Source organism: Poecile atricapillus, chromosome 6, assembly GCF_030490865.1.
Source record: "Poecile atricapillus isolate bPoeAtr1 chromosome 6, bPoeAtr1.hap1, whole genome shotgun sequence".
In the NCBI taxonomy this organism is placed as follows: Eukaryota; Metazoa; Chordata; class Aves; order Passeriformes; family Paridae; genus Poecile; species Poecile atricapillus.
Genome location: NC_081254.1, coordinates 38,316,965 through 38,344,376, shown reverse-complemented (window position 1 = coordinate 38,344,376; position 27,412 = coordinate 38,316,965). Strand labels below are relative to the sequence as shown.

At 44.5% G+C, this 27,412-nt stretch overlaps 1 protein-coding gene across 3 annotated transcripts in view; it reads right to left on the bottom strand.

Annotated features, from left to right (window-relative positions):
• The window catches only part of INPP5A (inositol polyphosphate-5-phosphatase A), a 196,538-nt gene that overhangs the window by 90,419 nt on the left and 78,707 nt on the right, over window positions 1-27,412 (bottom strand). For all 3 annotated transcript variants that reach the window (XM_058841027.1, XM_058841029.1, XM_058841028.1), the window contains exon 5: window positions 2,906-2,969. In XM_058841027.1, coding sequence (XP_058697010.1) covers window positions 2,906-2,969 — 64 coding nt within the window. The remainder of the gene's footprint in view (window positions 1-2,905; window positions 2,970-27,412) is intronic.

Here is a 27,412-nt window from a genome sequence, read left to right as displayed (position 1 = left end):
CTCAGCTCATGAATGAGAGGTTCTCCTTCTTGACCCACTCTGCACTTGGTTTCTCACCTGATGAGAGCGATGTACTGGCATATCTAAGGTGAGAACCTGACTTAGTTTAACTCCTCTGACACAGGAGCTGATGTACAGCTGCCATTATGCTGGACCTACTCAACTGGATTCAGTTTCAACTGGGAATGTATCAGAGAAAAACTCCAACTATTATCAGGAGTCCTAAACTGTTCAGTCCTACTGGATATCTGAGGAAGCATTTACTGTAATGCAGCATTATGTCTTTGGGGGAAAAAGAAGGTATCATTCTTCATGTGCCAACCACTCTGAAGCTTGGCTCCCATAGGACGAGTGAACAAATATCCTGATAAACGGATCTGGCATTATTCTGAGTAGAACATGGATGGATGCAACTCTTTCAGCAAGTTTAACTGTGTCAGCAAAGAGATCCTGATGCCTTTTGAGTTACAGAAAGGACCTGGCAGAACTGTAAGGCCTGAAGGATCTGCTGGGAGAATTTCACTGAGGAGCAGCAGTTGGCAAAGGGAGTGACCCCTCTCTCCATCACCCACGTGCATCGACAGGAGCCAGAGGCTGCTGGCAGCTCTGCTGAGCAGCACACAGGGGAAACACAGCCTGTTCCAACTAACACCAGCTCTGCTCCACTGCTGACTTCAAACCAGAGACAAGATTCTTTCTGGAAACACAAGTGGTCAACTGGAGCTGGCCTGAACCCCCTCTCTTAGAGGACATCCCTTCAGAACAGACAGCTTGGCACTGGTTTAAACTGTAAGCAAATTTCTGGGCCTCTGACCACTGTGAAAACAGCCCAACAGATCTACAGCATACAGTATGTGAGGCTGCAGGAGAAAACTGTTCCTATTTTAAAATGCAGGTATGTCTTCCTGAGATCTGAAAAACAGCGGCAATCTTTTTTTTTTTTCAGTCTGTATTCAGTCACATCCAACTGTGCAGTGAATTTTGAACAGCAACAGTGATGTTCCAGGAATACTGAATTGTGTATAAACATCTATTTTTTGCATGTTTTTGAGCAGAACCAGAATTTCATAATGATTTTTGTTCAGAGAATGTTTGTATCCATTTTGATTTTTCTTCTGATTTAAGAGCTTAATACACTGTGAAAATGTCAATAGTCATGAGAGAAGAGGCAAGTTTTACATTTCCCCTGAAAGATGGGAGCCTTTGGGGTCATATTTTACAAACCCTATGCTGGGAGACGGATTCTGCTCTGTTACAAGAACAGCATGTGACTTACAACACCGATTCACCCATTTCTTTGGATTTTTATTAAGAGTTTTTCCTTCTAAATGATGTTTGGGCCCAACCCATCTTTATGACCATGGTTCACATTCCAGTTGGCTCTGCTATGGTTTTGCCAAGTAAAACAAAGCAGTGACCACTTAAAGCATTTATCTTCTGGAACAAGCATCTGTTTATTGTTTTCCTATTAATTGTTTTCCTCTATACTTCTTCCATTTTCTCACTTTTTAAAAATTCTTACACTTTCTTTTAAAAGCTGTACAGTACAAATAAGCTGCCAACAAAGGACTAATAAATCCAGAAAGCTCCTCTTTTCCTAAAGCAGCTGTCATTTCCCTGCCAGGTATTGCTGGAACAGGACATCTCCCCTCTGTGATCACTGGGAGGGACCTTCAGGTGGAGTTTGGAGCAAAACTGCTGCTGCTCCTCCAGTGCTGATGGGATGGAGCTGAGGGCTCGGGTGTGCTGAGACAGCTCCTGTGCCATTGGCACACAAAGCCATTTGCATGGCAGGATGAACAAACAACCACACAGAGGACAGCAAAATGTCCCACCCAGGGCCTGGGGGCCACCTGGGAGTGCCCCAGCTTCCCCCAGTGTCCCCATCACGTGCACACTTCATTCCTGAGCTCCTGCAGAACTGCTCTTGTCAGGGACAAAGCCCAGGTATGACCCCTCAGGAGCGCCAACAGCAAAAACATCCCTCCAGCACTGAAACCAGCAGTAACAGGAGGACTAATGCTGGCTAAGTCTTGAATTGTACATACACAGAACTACTGTTCAAAGATTTCAGGGCAGGAAGACCCTGTACCCTCAATTACATAAGCAGAGAGAATCTGTCTGCTGACAACAAAAATAATTAATCTATATAATTATGAAAATTAGTTCAGTCCATAGTCACAACCATTTTAAACATTGCCTCACTCTAATGGGATACTAGGTGTAGTATTAATGTGACTCAGCTCAGTAAGCTAAATGAAGCTCAGGATATTTTTGTATGAAATATATACAGTTCTCAACTGAAGTAACATAAATGTTATATAATCTTTTCTATATTCCTCTCAGGAAGCATTCAGTAATTTTCTATGACATTTCTAATATTTAATGTATACAGTCTAGCATTACTTTCAAACTTGTGAGAAACAGCAAGACCTCCAACCCAAAGGATCATTGTGGGTTAAAACAGTGCCACCCTCCTACCTGCTCTGCTCCCAAGTAATTTAAGCCATAAATCTACCTCAGCTGCTTTGCAAAATGACCATCACTGTTGGACCGTTAAGGTCTTGGTCCTGTATCTGATCTACAAGGAAGAACCTTGTGGCCATTCAGAGCTCTTCTGAAACCCTCAGGCATCACCGTGGACCTAAAGGTGCATGGGAATGATTAATGCTCTGGCTTGCAGCCTGTGGCCACTCCATTGACTTCTTCTAAAAGGTCAAAGAGGTAAGAAAGGTCTAAAGGTAAGAAAAGCAGTGCCTGTCACCACTGGACCTGTCTGCATTTTACAGGAGTCTGCATAACATGGAAACACTGCCAGGGTACCACCATCAGAAAAGTGGATGGAAAAGCTGCCTTGATGTATAAAGCCAATTGACCACTAAAAACATTTAATTCCTTTGCTTACCTTTAAAATCAAACTGGTAGATGTTTTTCAAAGATTCATGAAGAAAGTAAAAACTTCCTAGAGCCTGTAAAAAAAAAACCAATAAAACATGAAATTATAAAAAATACATACTTTGGCTAATGAAACCTGAAAGAGCATCAGGCCTTCCAGTTAGAAAAAAGATCCAAACTCAAGAAATTAATTAGCAATAAATAAAATTACTGATGTTTACATTTTCTAAGATCTATAAATACATTAATTTCTTTTGTTGCTTTTCTGAAATATCATCAGTCATTATAAAGATGATGTCTAACAGCTGACTGACCATGACAAGGGCACTGCCAGGTGGGTGTGATCAGTGACACAGATGCCTTTCTGAGCCCCAAAAACTGACCCTCAATTCTGTTATAAAACTCTGACAATTTCCTCTTTACTTTCAAAGCAAAACCAAACTTTTAGAGCATGCAGCACAGGAAACAGGGAAATTTTGAAGTTTTCTAACTTGCACCTAAATCCTCTGCAGAAGAGGCTCCACGACTTCCCAACTCAGCCCAAAATGGTTTTTCCCCGCCCTGAAACGTACACAGCTCCTCCACAGGGACAGCCCCGTTTGCCTTCCTGCAGCAGGCACCCTCTGCATGCCCTCCTCTCCAGGGCTGCCCACCTGGCACTCACAGTCCCTCCCTGCCTCCATCTGTGCCATGGTGACACACACAGGGACCGTCACCTTGCTGCTGGCCTTGGCTTCCCCACAGACACGTCATTTACTGCTTCTCCCCAGTTAATGAGAGGGAAATTGCATATTAGAAGAGAGCAAATGAAAATCAAGTAAGAAATAAAAAAACCACAAAAAACAGGGAAAATAGATTTTATGGTGGAATATTATAAAAAAAAAATAAAATTAAAAGGAGAACTTGATGAGCTTTTAGATACATCTGATGCACCCAACAGAAACTGAGAAAGAAACAGCCTGCTACTGGGTAAACTCTTAGAAGAATTAAGGAAGCAACACATTAACCAAAAAGGATGATTTAGTTTCATTGCATCTTTTCCTCTCCAACAGCAAAGCCCCTCCCAGCACAGCAGTGCTTGGTTTGGGGACTGCTGCATAATTTATGAGATGTTGCACATCCAGAGAGCAGCTGATTTGTCAAAAGCACAAACATGAGGTCCTGCCCATCTCCCTGACATGAGTCCATCCAACAGAAAACAGTGCCACATGTTTAATGTTTAACACCTGTCCCTGAGATCCAGGCAGATTCCTTCAGGCCTTTGGGTTTCTTTTCTGTAACACGGAGGAGGCAAACAAGTAACTGCAGGAGACATCCCTGGGAAGGACTCCAGGTTAAGGGTGCTGCAACAAGGACACATTGCCAGGAGAAAATAAATCCTGGTACAACACAAAAACACCACCACCTGATATTCCCATCTGGCCCTTCAATGCATAGGCAAAATCTGACCTATATAAAGGTAACATTTTGCTATATAATAATACTCTTTAAGAACTCAGTACAAGGATACACCTTTTCTTCTTGGCCTTCAGAAGAAAAAGAAAGGAGCCTTGGCAAGCATCTGGAAAGTATCATCCCAAATGCCTCAAGTCTGAAAAATTTAGAAGCAAATGAAAAAGGGATCCTGGAATGGGAAATCCTAGGCTATGTCAGTAACACATGGCAATCCAGCCTACCTGAAACATCTAAGTGATGTTTTTAAGTGAGCTTTTCCTTTCCCCCCACAATGCAGGGCAGCAGAATCGTGCTGTGAAGGGACCTTTGAGGTCTCCTGTCCAACCCCTGTCCCACGCAGGGCTGTCAGTGCAGCTGCTCAGGGCATTGTCCAGGGGACTCAGAGCTCTCCTGAGCTGGAGCCTGCCTTCCCTTCCGAGCTACTGCTCCTGTGTCTGAGCACCCTCTTGGAAAACCTTCCCCTTCATTCTCATTGGAATTCCCCATGCCTCAGCTGAGATGGAAATCTGTGACTAAAAAAAGAGCATTTGGAAATAGTGATCGATCCAAATCAGGTACAAATAATGTTAAAAACAGGTGATCATTTAAATCTAGGTGACAGAATTGTGAATTCTGAAGCTTCTCTGTGTAGCTTATCAACAAGTAAACCAAGGGAAAAACAGATGCTCTAAACCCTGTTTCACTTAGGGTGTCATAACTCTAATAAAAACAGTACTGCCATTCATGCTTAAGCTACAGCTTCATTTCTGAGTGTCACAATTTGCTTATTGCTTACTTTGTACAGTTTTAATCTCATTTTTAAAAACCAATTTTTAAGACTTACACAGCAGAAGTTTGGTTTGACAGTCTACACTTGTGGCACTGAGTATCAAGTACTCGTGCACAATGAGTCTGGGACAGTGATGAAGTAACTCTGTCAAGTTTCAGGAGCTGATACCACTAACACTCAGACTGGCTTGGACTGTGCAATTCCAAACACCCCACTAAAAAGAATCAAAACTATAATGGAATGGAAATTACAGCTATCGCTATCTTCCACATTATTATAGACTTAATCAGTATTAGCTACATAAATGTAAACTTGTAAAAGTGATGGAGTGCACTTATAATTCCCTGCCCTAACACAATGAAATATATAAAATAAAGCTTTCAGGGGCCTACTGCCTAGGCCCTTTTGTTGAGGCGATTATGTTAATTCACTTTATATCTCATAAAATGTCAGTTTAACAATAAAGTTAAATAAGATTAATTTAAAATTTAAGAGCTTTGCTTTATTTTCTTATTTACAATTTCAGTATCCTTTGGAAAAAGCAGTACTGGTGCATACAGCAGCAAGCAGCACATACAATATCTAAGTGATACAACACAGGAACACATTACAGATTATAAACCACCCAAACATCTTAACTTTTAAACATCTCAAACACAGGGAAAGCAAGCTGTTATTTGCTCCATTTGAAAGGTTGCTGAGATGGATGACTTGTGCTGTTTGCACAAACTCACACCCCCTGTAAACAGGTGCTGCTGCTCAAAGGGAAGCTCAGCAGTCATGTTGTGCATTGTCCCCCCTTCCCAGTCACAGTGACAGCAGTGGCTGCACCTCAGCAGACCCAGGAATATTGCAGTGTATTGCAGCCCTCTTCACAACAGCCCTCCTGGAGCAGAAACCTGGAAAATAACACCGAGGGCCACTGAGCTTGACTTCCCCACACACCAGGGACGATGCAGCTGCTGCAGCTGTGGCCCTCCTGCGGGTGCTGCCATCTCCCCTGAGCCTGCAGGCTCCCACCTCCAGAGCACCCCAACTTCTGAGCTCAGGGCTCAGCCACAGCAACAGTGCCAGCTGAACGGAGCTCTGCTGCCCCACGGGATGCCCAGGGGATGGCACACGCTCTGCTGACCACATTCTCACTGCAATGAAGGGAGGGCAGCAGCCACAGGCTCCTCTGCTTGATTTTCCCAGCAGTCTGCAAACACAGACCGGTTGTGAATTCTATTTCAGAAGCCTTAGGGCAGAATGATGACAGGATGGCTCACAGTTAGGCTCAGATCAGAAATTCCCAACTCATCAGGCCAGCCTGGCAGCCCCTGGGTCTGTGACTGGATCGAGGTCACTGTACTCAGTACCACCAAAAGCTTCTGGACCAGCCCAAACTGCTGGCCTCAGGGATAAAGGGACAGCACATTATTCCCAGGACTGATCAGCCAGGTGAACTGGGCAGGAATTGTTCCTGGCAGGGTGGGCAGGCCCTGTCCCAGGTGCCCAGAGCAGCTGGGGCTGCCCCTGGATCCCTGGCAGTGCCCAAGGCCAGGCTGGACATTGGGGCTGGAGCAGCTGGGACAGGGGAAGGGGTGGGAACTGGATGGGCTTCGAGCTCCTGTCCAACCCAAACCATGATTCTATGAGTCCTTGATTTACACTTTACTAATTCATCAGGAGCTGATAAGGTAGAAAGGACTTCACTAGAGTCTGAGGTTCCCAGGTAGGCACAGAAGCACATGGACACTTCAGAGCAACACCCTGGCCATGAGGAAACACCACAGTCACTGCCAGAAACTCAGTGCCAAAACAGAAAGTCGGGTGGCACACTCATGAACAATACTCATTTGTAGCTTGGCCAAGTTCTTAAGAAACACACAAGAGTTAAAACTGATTCTTCTACTCTCCCCCTGTCCACTATAACCAACAACTTGGCTTTAACACCCCTAAAATCAGTCAGACAGCACCCAAGATCCTGTAGGCGCAGCAGGGAGAATTTCCTTTGTAAACTCCCAGGACCTCTTTCGATATCACAGTCACTAACTGCAGAGTACACAGGCAAACACATCCTGGCTTTTGTGAGAATGGCCCTTATGGAAACGCTCAGGAGCTCAGGGAAAGGCCAGGCATTTTATCTCAGGCAGTGCTGCTGTTAACAAAATGCTTTTTCCGGACTGACAGAAGTACCTGAGCATTCCCACCACGCCTGCGTGCGCACCTGCACTGCAGCTACAGACACGGGGAGCAGCATTTAACCCAAGGTGAGCACATCCATTAAAAGAGCTCCACATCTCCCCAGAAATGTGTTATGGAGAAAAAACCAGGCCTCCTCTGTTAGCAGACTGAAGCTGAACATTCACTGCATTTAAAAAGGTTCCAGAATGATACTCATTACAGTATTAGAGACTTCTTTCATTATTCCACACAGAAAGACTCGTGTGGGAAAACTAGTGCTGATGGCAAGAGAAACAATTGGTTCTGATGGATCACACATCTGGCATTATTAAAAGCACTATTCCTTTAATTATACAGAAATTTTGCCACAGAAGTTTGAAGACGTTAATAACTATAGGTTTTTTTTAAACAGTTAATTGGCATAATTTCTTTTCAAAGTCCACCATTTCAACTGTGGAGATTAAATGCAAAAAGGAAATAGATGAATAAACTGTACAGAGTAAACATTTACTGCGTTACCTCACTAAATGTGACAGTTAATATATAAAGATTGCTTTAAATATATTTAAAATAAATTGCCAATGATGACACAGAAACCGTAATTCATGTAGTCATAAAATCCATAATTAGCTTTAATGAATATTTAAAGTCAAAGTTCAGCCCAACTTTTTCAATGTTTAACCTCCTATATCAATATAGTTCAAGGAATTCATTTATCATGGAACATGACAATGTCTGAATATGAATTAGCACGAGCACTGCTGACAGGAAGCCCTTATCTCCTACCAGCCTTTTTGGCTCTGCTGAATGTCAACAGTGAGTTTGGCACGCCTGACTCTATTGATTGTCCGCCTGCTTTGCTACCAACAATTAAAAAAGTATTTCACATGTTTATAAACCCAAAGATCAAGAGCAGGCATTAGTTTCCCATTAGCGAGATGGAGTCTGTGAGCAGCCACCCCTCGCTCAGGGCCAGCCCAGCCAGGCTGACAGCGATGGCACACTGGAGCTGCCAGCACTGCACCAAGACTCCCAGCCTGGGCTCATGAATGTCACAGTGATGCCACACTGGAGCTGCCAGGCTCTGCACCAAGACTCCCAGCCTGGGCTCATGAATGTCACAGTGATGCCACACTGGAGCTGCCAGGCTCTGCACCAAGACTCCCAGCCTGGGCTCATGAATGTCACAGCGATGCCACACTGGAGCTGCCAGGCTCTGCACCAAGACTCCCAGCCTGGGCTCGTTAATGTCACAGTGATGCCACACTGGAGCTGCCAGGCTCTGCACCGAGACTCCCAGCCTGGGCTCATGAATGTCACAGCGATGCCACACTGGAGCTGCCAGGCTCTGTACTGAGACTCCCAGCCTGGGCTCGTTAATGTCACAGTGATGCCACACTGGAGCTGCCAGCACTGCACCAAGACTCCCAGCCTGGGCTCGTTAATGTCACAGTGATGCCACACTGGAGCTGCCAGGCTCTGTACTGAGACTCCCAGCCTGGGCTCACGAATGTCACAGCGATGGCACACTGGAGCTGCCAGCACTGCACCAAGACTCCCAGCCTGGGCTTGTTAATGTCACAGCGATGCCACACTGGATCTGCCAGGCTCTGTACTGAGACTCCCAGCCTGGGCTCGTTAATGTCACAGCGATGCCACACTGGAGCTGCCAGGCTCTGCACCAAGACTCCCAGCCTGGGCTTGTTAATGTCACAGCGATGCCACACTGGAGCTGCCAGCTCTGCACCAAGACTCCAGCCTGGGCTTGTTAATGTCACAGCGATGCCACACTGGAGCTGCCAGCACTGCACCAAGACTCCCAGCCTGGGCTTGTTAATGTCACAGCGATGGCACACTGGAGCTGCCAGGCTCTGCACCGAGACTCCCAGCCTGGGCTCATGAATGTCACAGCGATGCCACACTGGAGCTGCCAGCACTGCACCAAGACTCCCAGCCTGGGCTCATGAATGTCACAGTGATGCCACACTGGAGCTGCCAGGCTCTGCACCAAGACTCCCAGCCTGGGCTTGTTAATGTCACAGCGATGCCACACTGGAGCTGCCAGCACTGCACCGAGACTCCCAGCCTGGGCTCATGAATGTCACAGCGATGCTTGAGAGACCTCAAACAAACACACAAAATGGGAGAGTGGAGGCCTGGCCCAGTTCAGGGCTGTGGGTGCCCTCCTGCCCCAGGGACTGTGGGCACCTGAGCACGGCCTCAGCTGCTGGGCACCTGCTCTGCAAGGTACCCTGACTCGGGAAAGCCACAGCAAAACAGCTCCGAAATTCCACTGGGAAACAAGCCACGGCTATCTCGGATTTTTTGTGGCAGTCTGGAAACGCTTCATGAAAACATCTCCTAGTTTGCCATTCAATGTCGGTTTTGATACAACTGATACATAAAGAAAGGAAGGGCAGGCTGTAGTACAGGCTGGATCCAACACACCTGAACAGTGAATGACAAAGCACCGACACACAGGAGGGATGGAACAGTTTTCGCCTGTGGTTCTGTGCACACTCAATCCACTACAGCCAAATTAACACCAACCGTCTAATACCCATTCAAGGTTAAAAGACCAGGCTGGGTACACTGATCAACTCATTATAAAATACTCTATCACTTCCTATTTGCAAACAAATTAGGTGTCCAGCAATTTATCATTTCCTGAATTAGACTTATCAGCTAAAGCACATACGATTAAAGTGCCATTGAGACTGCCGGAACAGCCCTGCTCCACCTGAAGCGCAGACAGACGGAGCCCGATCCGACCATGCCAAACAATTACACCCCACTCCTGCAGCTCTGCACTCAAACACAGCTATCAGCTTCATTTCAACAGCATTTGAATAATTACACCTTTAATAAACTGTCTCAGTGAGTGGGCTCCAAATACTCACTGACAAACTTCCAAAACTCTCTCGAAACAGACCTTGGTGTGTATTAAAAACACCTGCTCAGTTCTGTGTGATATTTCCATTAAACCAAATGGAACTGTCCACTCAGAAGGAGTGGCAGGACTGGCACTGCAGATTCTCTTACTCCATAAAACCTAAGCCAGTATTATGCATCATAATCTAAACATACAATGTCCATAAATAAACAATACCTATGTTTTATTTGTAGTACCCATGTTGTGAAGAAGCCACCTGCAGCTGCATCTTAGCAGCGTCTCCAGCGTCTACTTCCCAGTTAAGTCAATTTTGTTTGAGCATTAGAGACTTCTGGAAGCAGCAGATGCAGCTGGTGGGGATAACAAAGGGTGTCCAGCTCTAGGAGTCCCTAAATCCTGGGAATTTCTTGATTATAACTGCATTTGATCCATAGCATTAGATCCATTTCTAAAATAATTTCCACATACTGGTTTTGTCTTTAGAAGTTCTTCTGCCTTAAAAAATTCTGATTTATTTGTAATCCATTTATTTCATGGGTCAGCCAATTTTTCAGACCTCCTCTTCCAGCTGTACATCTGCCTTGGACTGCTCTGTGCCAGGTGAATCACCTCATACTGCCATGCTCCCAGCTTCAGTGAGCTGTCACAACACTCACGGTGGTTTCCAGACATCCTTAACTCATTTTAATGCCAGTCTTTGCTGTGCAGCTGTTGTTGAGCATCAGCAGATATACCTGTAACATCTAGCACTGCTTCCATACTCTTCCCTCTTTTCTTCAGAGCAGCCCTTTCAAGTGTGAGACCAATAACAGTGGAATTATCAACACTATAATCACTACAAATTTACCAACAAAAAAATTACAAATTATTAAAAACATAAATTCTAAATTTTTGGTTTGCTTTTATAATACTTGAATTAAATGTAATTGAGGAAAGAATTGATCTGTAAGTGTTCACACATAGCTTTATATCTTGTACTGTTTATTTCTAGTCTCATTCACAAGATTTTGGTATATTCAGATGGGTTTGTCTGTTTAGGTTTCATTCAAGGCTGGGACTTGTCTACATGACAGACTAGAGTAACTATTTTAAAAATTCTAAGATATCTAAATCTCAAGTCATTTAAATGCTTACTTAAGAGATCAACGTAAAAAAAAACTTGCTAGCAGTCCTGGTCATTACAGACACCTCAGAGAGGTCTCTGTTGACAGCAACCAGCACGGTGCATTTTCTGGAACAAAAACACAGCCCCAGGAGCTTTCGTTTTCCTATTCTGAGGACTAACAGAAAAATGAAGGCTCTTCAGCTAACATAATCCACCTTTATCACATTCTCTTAATAATTTTGTTACAGCAAATGAAAGTCATATTCGATTTAAAATCATTATTTGGGAGATAATTTAAGAAGAGAAAAATTAACAAACAAAACCTCTGAGCTTTATATAAACACAAAAAACCACGTCCAGTGAGTAAATGAATAACCTATATGTAACCTAATGAATGGACAAAGAATATTTAATGCCACTTTTGACACTGACGTATATCACAAAAAGATTTCATATTTTAATTACAAATCAATTAAATTTAAAAATATCAGACAGAGGTTCCTTTTCTGAAAACCGAGATTAGCGACAGACCAAGGAACCAACCCAAGCTAAAGGAAGTGTATGTGTGCTGAGCACTTATAAAAAGCGCCACTTATCAATATTCCTGAACGCAAAGTAGAGCCTTCACAAAGTCATTAATCACGTTGTTATTTAATATTTCTATTACTCAGGCACTCTGGAGGCCCCAATCAGGCTAAGAGGCACCCAGCTTGGCTCTGCACCAGTGCAGACAGGAGGCTGCAGGAATTGAGGATTCAGAGCTGCAGCCCAGGGCTGTGCTCTGCATTCGGCCCCGGCCACTTGAGCTTGCTGGATGGGTGAGTGTGCTCAGAGAGCCAAAACCTCTGCTCAGGATGCTCTGAGGGCTTCCAAGCCAGTGCCAAACCCCCTCAGAATATTCACCAGCTCCTCAGGATGGGAAGGGACAGGAGGAAACTCGAATTTCTAACTGTGAGCACAGTAGAGGATAAGCATAAGTTCTCCTCAAAAGATACACAGGTAAATGATCACGGTTATTTCAGTGTCGAACCTCATGGACAGCCAAAAATATTCCCCAGGAAGTTACAAATTCTTGACAAGCTCAAAAAATTATCCAAAGATCCCGATTTATCATGTGGATAGTGGCAACACTTTTTGAATTTCAAAAAACAGGGCTTGAATCTCAAGTTGCAGAAGGTAATATGCAGGTGCAGAATATTATTTTTCATCTGTATTGTACGTGCTGGTTCACATTTCTATTTGGAGCTGGGCAGGAAGAGCAGCATCAGTAAAACCCCATCCTGCTGTGCACGGGACAGGGTCTGCCCTCGGCAGTGCTGCTGGAACTGGGACCCAACCTGCACGGATTCTGAGCAGATGGAAAGACTGACAGATGTTCAGGGCTTTACCACAGCTTTCTTCTAGTGAAAAAAAACCAAAAGCTTTGTCTTGGGGAAAACTGGTAAGGTGTGTGATTCCTACTACATTGAGTTGATGCTAAATAATTTTAATTTTGAAAACTTTAAATCAATACAGTATTTCATTGATATATTCTTACATAATACACTCAAGATGACAAATTCAATTTGATGAGGAGACATTAATGCCCATTTCATTTAGCATTATACAGGTCATCTACAAATAGGAAAGTACCATGTGGTAAAAGGTTGTATTTAGCGTGTCACAGTCACTGGTGGTTGTTTTGTATCTCAGAGAACCTTTGTAGCTGCCTCAAAATAAGAGATGATTGATTTACAAAGTACCAAATTTCAAATTTCATATTCTAGGACTAAACATCAAATAATTGGACAAAGCTGTCCCCTTGTCTGACCCATCACAATCAAGCCCCTTTCAAGGTTGACTGCCTGCATAAGAAATATGTGCATAATTTCATTTTGTCTCCTGTCCAACATCCAATGTTAGAAGTTAATTAAATTGCTTGTCCATTGTATTCATCCACTTACAAAGTTAATGATATTCTGTTCTTGAATTAAAGAGAATTTTATAAAGCCTGCACTATGGAACCTGGCATGCTGTACACCGAGGAGCTGAACCCTGTCATGGTTCCTGATTGCAGCTCTCCTAATTAGGAAACAAAATGAATGTTTCTGTGTCTGCCAATGCAGAGGACAAGTCATTCCAACAGCGAAGGTAAATGCTCTGTACAATAGCAACTTAATAATATCTCATGTTTGACTATAATAAATTCTGCAGGATTAATAAACCTGTTAAATTTTTAAATTAACATAACAAAGATGAACTGCAGAAGAACAAGGCAGCCTCAAAAGAGGGTCACAGGTTTGAGGCACAGAACAGCTTCTTGCAAGGGCATCAACCTTGAGGACACTGAAATCATCATTTCTCGTTCTTGCACAGATGAAGAAGGAAAACACAATGCTGTGGCAATCTGCTGGAGAAACTGGGATTATTAATAATTCCAGCACCTTTGGTGCCTTTGGTACTTCTGCAACTTCCTGGGCAGCCACACAGCCAGAAGTGTAACGCAAATCCAGTACCTACAACAGCAAGCTTGCTGTCCAGGAATGCTGCTGGTGACAGCACTGACCATCGTGAGCCAGAGCCAGAATCCAGCACAAAGCCTACGTGCCACGGGAGAAAATATAACCACAAGGTTGCTAGTTTTTCTACTCTACTCTAATTTTTGTACATGGTTATTACTCTACTCAACCGTGAAGCTGAGTAGAGCCCCTGAGCACACTGCCCTGCACACACTCCTGGTTCAGTACACGCTTTTCCACGTTCAGAAGGAAGGTGCCTCCTGAGGCTGATGTCCTTGGGGACACTGAGGCTGTCCCAGCTCAGCCCTTGCTCTGAGCACTCTGTGGTGTCCTGCCTGTGGCAGGGGTTGGACGGGGATGGTGCCTGGGATGGTTCTGGGGCCCTGCAATCCCTGCCCAGATGGCAGTGCCAGAGCTGGGAGCGCCGTGTCCCCTGCCATGAGCCGGGTCTGGCTGTGCGGCCCTGGGGACACAGCCCCAGCGGGATGGGACACAGCCACAGCGAGCTGGCCCTGGGGACACAGCCCCAGCGGGATGGCCCTGGGGACACAGCCACAGCGGGCTGGCCCCGCACGGCTCCCCTGGGGACACAGCCACAGCGAGCTGGCCTTGGGGACACAGCCCCAGCGGGATGGGACACAGCCCCAGCGGGATGGCCCTGCACGGCTCTGGGGACACAGCCCCAGCGGGATGGCCCCACACGGCTCCCCTGGGGACACAGCCACAGCGGGGTGGCTCTGGGGACACAGCCACAGCGGGATGGCCCTGCACGGCTCTGGGGACACAGCCACAGCGGGATGGCCCCGCACGGCTCCCCTGGGGACACAGCCACAGCGGGATGGCCCCGCACGGCTCCCCTGGGGACACAGCCACAGCGGGGTGGCCCCGCACGATTCTGGGGACACAGCCACAGCGGGATGGCCCTGCACGGCTCCCCTGGGGACACAGCCACAGCAGGGTGGCTCTGGGGACACAGCCACAGCGGGCTGGCCCCGCACGGCTCCCCTGGGGACACAGCCACAGCAGGGTGGCTCTGGGGACACAGCCACAGCGGGGTGGCTCTGGGGACACAGCCACAGCGGGATGGCCCCGCACGGCTCCCCTGGGGACACAGCCACAGCAGGGTGGCTCTGGGGACACAGCCCCAGCGGGATGGCCCCGCACGGCTCCCCGGGCCAGCTGCAGCCCGGCTCGGGGATGTGCTCGCCCGGAGCCGCAGCCGCGGCCTCCTGAGGCCCCGAGCCGGGCCAGCGGCAGCAGGGCCTGACACAGGGGACACTGCCGAGCCTTCACACACAGAGTGCCGGGGACAATGCGCCTGTGACCCCTTCACAACACCCCCCAAGGCTCTCAGCCTTCTGTGCAATGTGCAGGAGAAGCCTGGAACTCTGAAAACGCTACCAAAACCTGAGGTTTTCAGTGCCTACTCATATCACCATCACTACGAACTGAGTGACAAATACCATGAGAATTGGCCATACTTGAAAAGCAATCTCTACTGACTTTTTCCAATTTAATACAAAATATTTTACAGTAAAAACCAGAAAGTCTCTCCCAGCTTTTCTTTGTCTTTTATTTGATGCTGTTAATACAGAGTTTAGTGTTAACCCTTGGACGTGTGACTGGACTGAACGAGCAAACAGAACTGGCTCAGGGCAGGGACTGCACTGCCCTGCTCTGGATGTTCACACACAGACAAGGATGTACATCATATGCTTTTTGAAATTATTATTATTGCTAACAAGGAGCCAAACCTGGTATTTCCTACCAGGTTTCAGTTCACTGAAATGAAGGGCAATGTGATTTATGTGATTAAATATTTTAAGGCCTTGTGCCCTTTGCACCAGCTGATTCCATAAAGGAACAGTGATATAAAACAAAGCAGCAAAAGTAGAACAATTTAAGCTTACTCTGTCACGATTTAGTAAAAACACTGAAAACTGAGTTATGAAGAATCTTAAAAAAAAATTCAGTGTATGCAAACCAAAAATAAAAGCGTAAATGAAAACATGTGCAGCATGTTTGGTTTAGCAAATATAAGAAAACATCAGGATTACTGACAAGAAATTAATTTTCCTGGAACTATACAGAAAAGCTGGATTATGCAGAATAATTGAATGCATGCTGCCATTTTGCATTTCTTCATGTACACTTCAGAGCAACATTTTATTGTAATTAACTTTAAATTATGCTCAGCATTTTCTTCAAGTGGTTGCATTTCCAAAATAAAGCTACATGGACCAATCCCAAAGATGTATTTCAACTAATGTAACTTTTGTGAACTGAAACTCATTAAATGGTATTGGCAAATCAATAAGGACATAAAGATGTAAAGCATTTCTTCAAGAAATAAACCAGATTATACTCTTCTAATCTAAACACTCAGTTAAGTCTATTGATAATTAAATCACATGGAAAACCTGCCTTGTTATTAAAGTCTCTTCAGAACGTCCATGCAAGTTGGAGTATGTACATATATAATGCATATTATTTATATTTCCACCTTTCAGAACTTTTCAATTTCAATTAAAATCCTGTAATTTTTACTGGGAATCACATTACATGCATGATAGAGATAAGTTAATTAAAGGACAATCAATTCCAAGAGATGGCCAACAATGAACCTAACCAGTTTACAAATTACCTACTGCCATTCAACGAGAGCATGTAAGGTCTGTGGATAATCACAAAAAAGCTTTAATTGATTTTTAAAATTTCAATAATACCTTACATTTTATACATTCATAAGTACTTTGCTTGGGCTTTGATTTTTAGCATTAGAGGAACTGCTGGGACCACCATGCAAACTCCTGGACAGCGCAGAGCCCGGATTTAAAGCTCCAAGCAAAGCTGACACACCCTGTGCCCCCCAAACCAGCCATGCCTGCGTCCCAACTTGAACAAATACCCAGTTCACGTGCTGGGATGCTTTAAGATGGCAATATTTTAAAGGAACTCGTTCTTGACTAATTACGATTTAGCATTCTCCAAGTTTGTTACAGACAGGCAGGTTCCACTGCTCTGATGGCAGACTAGAACATTATTCTCTGAAAATTCTGGCAATCCAACCAAATCACTCAAAAACAAACAACAAACTGCCACTCTCTGACTCCTAATACAGCAAGCAGGACTCCTTAATGCTCTTTTGCCCCAGCATCCTACAAAGTCTGAATGAAAGGTTTGCCATGACCTGTTTCCACTGCCTCCTCCTGGCTTCACTGCAGGGAGCTCTGCCAAGTCCCAGAGCACCAGCTGTGAGAAGCAGGGACAAGCAAAGGCTGGGTCCTCAGCAAAGGCATCTTCTCACTGTGGCAACCCCAAAACCACTCCATCACACTAGGAAAAAACCTCCAGTGATTCTGCAGCCAGGACACAGAACAGAACACTTGTAATGCGCAGGGAACTCTTCCTGTGAGGCTGCTCCTGTACGACAGACATCACACAGACAGTGAGCAGAAAGCAAATGCAGGCTCACTCCTGATCTGCTGGGAGCCTGGAGATGAGCAGGGCACTGGGACAGAAGTGCCCACATCTGCCCAGCTCGGATCCAGCTTTGACAAGCCAGAAGAGGGAGGCATGGCTCAGCCAGCCGGGAATTCCAGCTGGGCTCTGGAGCCAGCCTGAGCTGCTTCACTACCAGGGTTACTGAGCTTTTACACATCAGCTTGAGCACAACTGCATGGAAACAAAATTCTACTTTTAAACTGGAATATGCTTTCTTACAGGAAACAGATTAATTAAAAGGCCTAAAAAAAGGGGTTCTTCCAAAGGAGTGCAAGGTATCAGTCAGTTTTGCTGTTAGCACACCCACAAGAAAGGCTTTTTATCCTACAGGCTCACAGCTGGATTACTGAGTAGCCACCATCAGAAAGGAATGTTTCAGTAAGAGTGGAAGTGAGAAAGAAAACCTCTATATAAATTTTTGAATTTTATTTCTATATAAATAGAAGCAATAACTCGAATTTTATTTTAAAACTGAGAAGATAAAAATAGTCTGTGTAAATCAAACAAGTTGTCTCTTCATGTCACTTTTATGATGGACATTAATCTTAGTTTCTAGACAGAACTGCTGTCTGATGTAACCACGCTTATTGACTTAATGGGAAGAAATTTATATTAGTCTAGGAAGCTGTGATGAATGCAGTCTTAAAGTTCAATGACTCAAACACTTAGTAACCTCAAACATTGACCCAGATAGACAGAAACTTAAATCTTAATCCTGGAGCATAAGTTTATGCTTCATTCACATTTTGTTGTCAAGGCATTTGAATCTTGCTGTGTTTTTACATCTCCCAGTGCACGTATCTGTGTGCACACACTGTACACAGCATTTCCACGCACAGAGGGGCCGAACACTCCTGGGTCAGGCTCTGTGTCCCTGGCTCTGCCCAGCCCAGGGGATGCAGCTGCTCCCAGCACGAGCACCGGGCACACGGCTGATCCACAGCCTGGCCTCTGCTGTGCAGCAACTGGCCCTGTCCTCAACCACTTCCACTTCTTCTGGGTTCGGGACCCAGATCTGATAAACAGCCTGCACGCCTAAATATGTTCAAATATGTGTATTCAATGAAAAGAAACATTCCTTAATCTGAGATCAGATAACATCACTGCAGCAAAAGCTGTTCAGCTGCTGGGATGTCAGCAATTTAATGCAGCCAACAGTTTATGGATCACAAATGCAATTTATCATGCAGCTGAAAACCTGTAATACTGACTCTCACAAAGAACAAGGCTCAGGCTTTTGTGTAACTCAGTTTGGTTTAGAAAATAGGACAAAAAATAAACAGTTAATGTCTTATGGCTCACACATTCAAAATTGGAAACCCCTCATGTGAAATAATACCTGAAATATCTGAAAGATCTAAACATGTATGGACACCAGATACTTGATTTGTCATGGGAACTGTAGTGCAAACACCCCAATTCCACCTGCCCCTACTGCCTGAATTTAGAAGATAGTAGTTAACTAACTTATAAAATACATTTTTATAGGACATCAGGAGAGATTCCCAGCTGGATGTATCCTGAAACACCGGAGTTAACAAAATGCACTGAAGACAATCAAAGTGGGACCTTCGTGAGAAGATGGTGCATGGAAATAGAAATGTTCCAAGTCAGAAGGAACAAGGTAACCTAGTTTAATCTGATTATTCTGAGGTTGAGGCAACATATTAATCAAGCGGACAAAACAATTCTGTTAATGACATTCAAAAGGTACAGTACAATAATCAATCATTTACTATATTGCAAATGATAAAACAAGCATCCAGAAGGGTTATGCTAATTACATGTTTCAAGTCAAATGAACCCATTCCATGCTTTGTCTTGTTTAGACAAATAGAGCGTTGTGCCATTTAATTGTGTTTGGGATGTCTGTGGCAGTGTCTGCAGCGATACACGAGCAGCAAAGAGCTGGGGATGGACTGGAACCACCAGCACAGGAGCAGCGGCTCTGCTGAGCCACCGGCACCAGCACGGCAGTGGTGCAGGACATGGACCTGGGACAGGGGGACATGGGGACAGAGGGACACAGGGACACGGGGACACAGGGACACGGGGACAGAGGGACACGGGGACACGGACACTGGGACACGGGGACATGGGGACAGAGGGACACGGGGACATGGGGACAGAGGGACGCAGGGACACTGGGACAGAGGGACATGGGGACACAGGGACACGGGGACACGGGGACAGAGGGACACGGGGACACGGACGCTGGGACACGGGGACAGAGGGACAGAGGGACAGAGGGACACGGGGACAGAGGAACACTGGGACACAGGGACACGGACACAGGGACACAAGGACGCAGGGACACAGGGACACAGGGACAGAGGGACAGAGGGACACAGGGACAGAGGGACACAGGGACGCAAGGCCACAGGGACACTGGGACACAGGGACAGAGGGACACAGGGACACAGGGACACAGGGACACAGGGACAGAGAGACACAGGGACACCCAGACACAGGGACACCCAGACACAGGGACACAGGGACAGCAGGGACACAGGGACACCCAGACACAGGGACACCCAGACACAGGGACACAGGGACAGCAGGGACACAAAGACACAGGGACAGAGGGACACAGGGACAGAGGGACACAAAGACACAGGGACAGAGGGACACAGGGACATAGGGACAGAGGGACACAGGGACGCAAGGCCACAGGGACACAGGGACATGGGGACACTGGGACACTGGGACACAGGGACACGGGGACACCCAGACACAGGGACACCCAGACACAGGGACACCCAGACACAGGGACACAGGGACAGCAGGGACACAGGGACGCAAGGCCACAGGGACACAGGGACACAGGGACAGAGGGACACAGGGACACAGGGACATGGACACAGGGACACAGGGACACCCAGACACAGGGACACCCAGACACAGGGACACCCCGGAGGGAGTGAGCGCCTGGCCCTGGCCCTGGTGCAGCTCTGTGCCTGCACATCCCCTGCTCCACCTCGGCCCTTCCTTTCCAATTGCCTTTCCCTGCTCTGCAGCCTGAGCCCCCCAGGCTCGCTGCATTCACCACAGCACCTTCCTCACTTGCACAGGATTCAGCAGGTCAGCCTTCAGGGAAAACAAACATTTTTAAGCAAAAACTACTAAACTGATAAAATCAGCTGTACCCACAGAGAACTGAGAGCACCCAAGTGTGTTCCTAAGTCTGTAATTAAAATAACCCCAAACGCAAAGATCTTCACCCAAATCCCAATCAAAACATCCTTTTGGACAAAAAAAATAGATAAACACAAATTTCCTTAGTTTACAAAAGGAAGCTGTTTTTTAAAAAAGCGAGCACAAATCATTGCTATGTGTCAGAACCCTAACCCCATGCCTTTTTCTGTCTAGCAACAGATTACAGTTTTATTCAAAGCATTTTCCAGTGAAAGCAAAAAAAATGTAAGCTGTAAGAAAATTCAACTTCCCACATTGCATCACCTTCCTCACTTTTAAGGACCAATCCCTTGGTAACATGCAAGGAAAATGGGCTCCTAAGGAAGCTACAGTAACTAGTCCACAGATGCTATTGACTTCAGTGGGCTTCCTTGGGAATTTACATATTTACCAAATGAAAAAGAAATTAACACCTAAAGTCAGTGGGGGTGATCTGTCCCTACTGTTCTCTTCAGTAAGAAAAATGTCCATTTTCAGAAAGAAGACACTTGATTTTGAATTGCAATGACTGTAAGTACCCTGACTCACCTGGTATCCTGTATAGTTACAGTACTGGTTATAGTTTTACCTGATAAAAATTAAATGTAAGGCATAAGGAAAACTAGCCCACTAGCTCAGGACAGGGGAAAAATAATGTTGCCGCTATGTATAAAAACACAAAATCAATTTTGTGCAATTTAGTATCCACATTTAATTTTGACTTTTAAACTGTAAATTATTAAAATAGCAGTACTTTTTCCCTAGCAAAATTTCAATAAACTATTATACAAATCCAAATCACTGAAATGAAATTTTTATCCTTAAAATATTCCATATCTATCTGCCTGGTCTTTTAAAGCATGCTCCCTACCAGAGTGGTGACATTTTTAGGCTGGAGGTTTTACAAGGATTAGTCATCATTTTGGCTATTATACGCTATATAATCACCCATGTAAACTCATGTCAGCTTGCCTTAAATTAACTTTAATTCAGGTTTGCCAAAGAAGAAAATCAGACTGTAACTAAATGAGGTCAAGGACTTTGAGGACCTCATCGAGTCCCACAATACCTGGATCTCTTTATGAAGTCCGTCTGCTCATCATGAGTCACGCAAATGGGTGCAAGTATGGATGGCAGATTAAATAACTCTGTTTAATATTAGTCAGAAATAAGAAACAATAACTAATATTTGTAAAAAGTTACACCTGAAATATTCCACTCTGTCTTATGTTAAATGTACTTAGCAGAAAGGTCAGAGCTCCTGAATTTGCTAGATAAATAAATGTTGGTGAGGTGGATGAATCACTGGAGAATTGGTGCATGGCAGCGAATGAATAACCTGCAAATGCTTCCCAAACCCCATTATTTCCCTTTTTCCAGTAGGCCAAAGATTCATGTCCCTGCATGCCGCCAGTTCATTACAGAGAAATATCATTCCTCTCCTGGCACTCTCTGGGCGGCCTCTCAGCCCCACGAGGACCCTTTAATGTTTAATTCCCCATCATCTGCTCCAGTGAACAGCTTAATCTCTGCTTGTATGATCAATACTATATCAGTGTAAATTAAAATGACAATTTTAAAGTAATTAAGCCTGTTAATGCTCGATTCAAATGTCATTATTTGCACAAGGGATTGAGGAGAAATTACATCGTGTCCAGGGTGACAGGAAAATGTTTGAGCCTTCTCAATCCTGTTGCCGCTGTGCCACTGGAGGCTTTAGCAAAGCAGATTAACTTCTAGCTCCCACTGCCAGGATACCTATCCAATTTCAAAAGAGGATAACACAATTTGATAAATTTAATTCCAGCTACAAACTCAATTATTGTGATAATGGATGAAAACTGGGAGGAGACACTAAACAAGACTCACATAAAAAATACACTTAACTTCAGAATGAGATACAACAGTAATTGTTTTATTTGATTTGCTCTATCCCTTTTGAAAACCCTTTAAATAATTGTGATTGTTAGAAGAATGGCCAGCATTTATTAAATAGCATGAGCTCTAAGATCAAAGTGGCTGCAGTTTAAAGGATTTTGGTCACAATGGAAATGTTTGCTATCCTTCGTTGTACAGCTACATTTATTAGACAAGTAAAATTACATCATTACAGTATTGGATCTCATAAATAGATCTATAAAACTCAACTACACTCAGATGAAATCTCAGCCCATTCTACATGCTGGCCTTTCCAGACCCTACCTTGACAGCATGTAGTCATTTATTATTTCAAAGGAAGATTTTAATAGCAGAAAACCCTAAACTTTATCAGACAGCCATAGGAGTGGGTCTGGATTTCAGGCCTGACCATTGGGAAGTGCAGTCGAGCAATTGTTACCTGAGCTCATCTTTAACCTCGGGACACAGAAATCCACAGCAATTTAGGCAAAACACTGGACAGAGCCATCAACGTTTTATATTTTGAAGCAGAGAGCAAAAGTGAAACCCTGAATGTCATGGTTTTAACTCCATGGTAAGGAAAAGTCAGAAACCTCTTATGCAAAGGAAGTTTCAACAGCATCATACCCCTACTGCAAAGGTACCACCAGCCTGAGAGCTCCATCAGCATTCTTGTCACTGGATATTGTTTAATAAATTCAGTTTATCTGACCGTTTGCATTTCCCGAAGTTCTCTGAAATAATTATATTGAATTTTTATTAGTGCACATGAAACATTTTTGGCTTTCACTTCTTTGAATAATAAATGGCATATATTAAAGTGCCTTACAGGTCTAATAACTTGCATCAGATCCATGTAGGCCTGTCTTATTAACTTTTAGTTTAAATTACGGCAGAATTCATCAATCAGTGTTTCTAAAAAGCAGACTGCACATTGCCACAGACTCTCAAGAAAAATGGATCTCAGGACAATTAAAACATCTACTGTGTCTCAAGTATTTAATCAGAAAATCTATCAACCCACAGATTTCCTTAGATGAACTGTCTAACAAAGAACCCTGAAAGGGTAACCAAAGCCTATTAAAAATTTTTCACAATGATGAAGCAAATGGAAAGAAATAACTGAGCTTTAAAAACAAGCTTAAGTTTCTTTAATTAAATTTGCTAACTCTAGCACAAGCACAGTTCTGAAATGAAAATGAAGTGCAATGATGGAGCGGCGTGCAGCAGGCTCGGTGTTCCCTCGCTCGCCCCTTACACACAGCAACTGCTGCCATGGCAGAGATCAAACCCGAGTCCCAAGTGCCATTTGATGTAACAAAAAAGATCTTTCTCCTGCAGGAACAGCTGCAGATCCAAAATGGGGAGGCTACAGGAATGCTACTGTGAGTTAATTACATTTTGCTCTGATAATTAAATCTTTAAAGTATAAAGCTTCTCCACTGAAACAGAACCAAACTGCTATCTTTAAAGAAATGACCAGAAAGCACATCAGAGGAGTGAGGCCACTGCTGCTCTGGGATCCCCCAACACCTTCAAACCTGCTGGACCCTCTCCCTTCTCCCATCAGTGACAGCCTCGGGACTCGGCTGCTGCCACAGCGTGCATGAGCTGGGCAGGGTTACTCTTCTTCAAGAAACTTGAAAGAGGAAATTAAGCAGACATCTTTTGGAGGGTTTTTAAAATTAAATTAGGAAATATGAAGTAACACTCTTTTCATACCATAGTGAAATTACCACCCCGAACAATTTTATGAAGTATCTGCACTGACAGCTCGAAATATTTCCCTGGTTATACAGCACAAAAAATGAATCCAGACATGAGTCCACATCTGGTTTCTACAGCTGGCTGGTGGAATTCACAGAGTATCTGTTGAAAAGGACTAAGGTGCTGAGAGTATTGACCAAGGCACTTCTCAAACATCCAAGGCAGAGCAGGGAGCATGGTTCACCAAGGATACACACGAGCACAGTGGCCTAACCCCACTGCTGAGAGCAGAGGTCATTGTCTGCTGCCAAGACAGACAGACAGACAGACAGACAGAAAGATGCAACTTTCAAATTAGTGCCTGAACAACTATTGGAATATTTTCCCTTGTACCTCACCTGAGACCTGGGCACACAGCTTTCCTGGCTTGCATTACTGCTGGGGCGTGTTAATGGACATCACATTATGGAGCAACACATTAATTGTTTCCCTATGTACAATAATAGCTCCATTTATCATGCACATGTTGACTCATGTTGGCTTTGCAAAGCTTAATAATCATCACTGATCTCAGTGCCTGAAGAATGAAGGAAGCATAGGTAAAATTCACCCCAGGTGACAAACTCATTCAGATTTATTAAACGTACCTTTCCCACTGAAGATAGAAAAAGGGTTCAACCTCACTTTGCTTTTCAAATTACACTGGCAGACTTTTAAAGAAATAACACAGGTCAGTAGAAACAAACCAAACATTACTGGGAGTCCATCAGATTTATTTATCCTCATCACTGTTCTGTTTGAAAACAACTCTTTCTTTTAATACTGTATCTTGTATGAGCTGATTTTTTTCTACTAGGCTTTTATTAATCTGTGAGAAGATAAGGAAAACAAAGTGCTTTAACAGATTATTAATCTAACTTGATCTTCATTCCTCCTATGCATATTTTGTTCATTTAGCAGCTGCAGTAAGGAAGGGCTTCACCTGAGTGACGGAGGGTCTTTGTACTCTGCTGGCAGCTCCACAAGAAGCTGTTCCCATCAGGTGCCCATCTTGGGCAAAGTAAACCCAAATAAACCCTTTTTGGTGAGGCAGCAGATGGCCACGTTAGACCCAAACACTGTGGGTACAGCCACTTCAGCAGAACCATCCAAACACACAAAGGACAGCAGAATTCTGTAAGAAATGACTAAGACTTTTCTGCAGTTTGACAAAAGGAATTGATGAATTCCCTGAGCACAGGTTGTTCAGCCCATGGTGGGAAGAGGCTCGCAGGTGCCAGGAGCCATCCTGCTCTCAGTCCCAGCACAACACACGAGTTGTGTGTCTGTGCAGAGCAGGATATCGAACACAACCGCAAATCTGAGTTCTGACACAGCCACTGTGACTCTGGCTCCTTCGTCTTCTGTTCACTGCTTCAGTGGGCTTCTGTCAGGAAATGCTAACGTGCCTTTAAGCTCTTTAAGAGCTTAACAAATTTTCAGTTTGCTCCTACAGATTTCGTGCGGAATATTTGTTTCCCACACGTGGTGCCATGACACAGCACTCAATCATATTTGTCTTTTGCCCTGATATATGGTCCAACCACAATAGTCTTGGTCAGCCCTTTGCCAGCCTGTCACTTACAAACTGTTTGTACTCTTTAGGAAAGTCCAGTGACAAGTGATTGAATTAAAAGACAATCCGGGCATAACACTGATCTTAACAGAAACAGAAAAACTAAACACAACCAGCAACACCTGAACAACTACTGACTTCTGTTTTTAAAATATCACAGCCAAGGGAAGGTTGCTAAGGACAATGTGAGGTGACCAAGGTTCTGCCACAGTGCTGCAGTAGCTGAGGATGCTCCTGCCATGTGATCTCTTAACCCTGGCACTGGGATTATCAGCTGTCAGGACGATGACGTTCAAAGTTCTCCTTTTTGCCAATGAAATAGAACCATTTTTGAAAATAGAGAAAAATACCCAAATAGATAGCAGACTGGAGTCTCTTTATTTTCCACAGTAAAACAGAATCTAATATTGCTTTTCCACTTGAAAATATTCCTAAATAGGAAAGGAGAAAAGTTTTAGTGCTGCTGTGTTAGACACAGCTGTCAAACACACACATCAATGACTGCAAAGCTAAGGAGGAGGGAGACAACCTGTAAAGACTGTTACTGGCAGGAATTCTTTCTCGCTTTCCATCTCCACATCACTGCATGTGAACCCCTGGGGTTTTGCTCTTTTACTGGTTCCTTGGCCTACACTCTTAAAGACTTATTCCATTCCCATTTTTTTAATTACTGAACTGGACCTTTTATGAACAAACCTATTTAAGAATATCATTAACCCACAATCAAAAAAAGTCCCTGAAAATAAACACAGGATCTTTGCTATTGAGCACACTCAAAGAGAAGAATATCAGGTTTACAAACTCCATTTACAACACTCAGATTAGTAAAAAATCAAATTTCTTTTTTTTTTCCCCTTTGCCCTCACTACAAGTGATCTGAAAGGACATGAAACACACGGCCAGATTTCCCAGGACACGGGGAGCCCCACCTGTGAGCTGGTACCACCTCACCTGTGTGTGAGCCTTACAGCCCTGGGAGCACACTTACATGCCCTGTCAAGGGAATACCAGAAAAACAGACACGGGTTTAAAAAAAGATAAATACTATGAACCCCAGGAATTTTAATCCAACTCCTGCACGCTAACAATGGCTGATGAATAACCTGGCTGATGAAATGCAGCTATGGAGGGAAGTGGACAATGACCAAAACTGCCATCAGCCCAATAAGTAATTTACAGAGATCCAGTTTAATTCCTCTTAACTGATCATGTCTTCTTAAATTAAACAGAATAAACACATGATCCAGGATGTGGATCCAGGAAAAGAACTCTGCAAACTGGGAACCATGGGAATACATAAAGGTGTGAACAGCTGGGGACAGCTGGGGTGCAGTGAAGGCTCCACAGGTCAGACCCACCAGCTTCAGGGTGTTTTTTAACACTGACCAAACTCCTCTCTCTGCTCATGGAGAGGCTCCTCCCATGCCCACTGCAGCTCTTTCCTGCCACCTTTCAAGACTGAGCTGGTGCTCTGCCATTGCTGCAACAGCTGCCAGAGAACAGCAACATCAATAAACCTGTTCAGAAGAACATTTTGACATCTAAAATTCAACTGGCCACTTTTTAAGAGAAAATGGCTTTTTGAAAATGCAGGTGTATCCTTTCCACTAACCAGAAAGACCAAAATACCTCCACCCCCAGAGTACAGAACGCTGCAGCGCCAGGGCCCGAGCGAGCCCCGCTGCAGAGCTCATTACGCTGCCGCACACCTATTGCTGCTCGGATGCAAAAT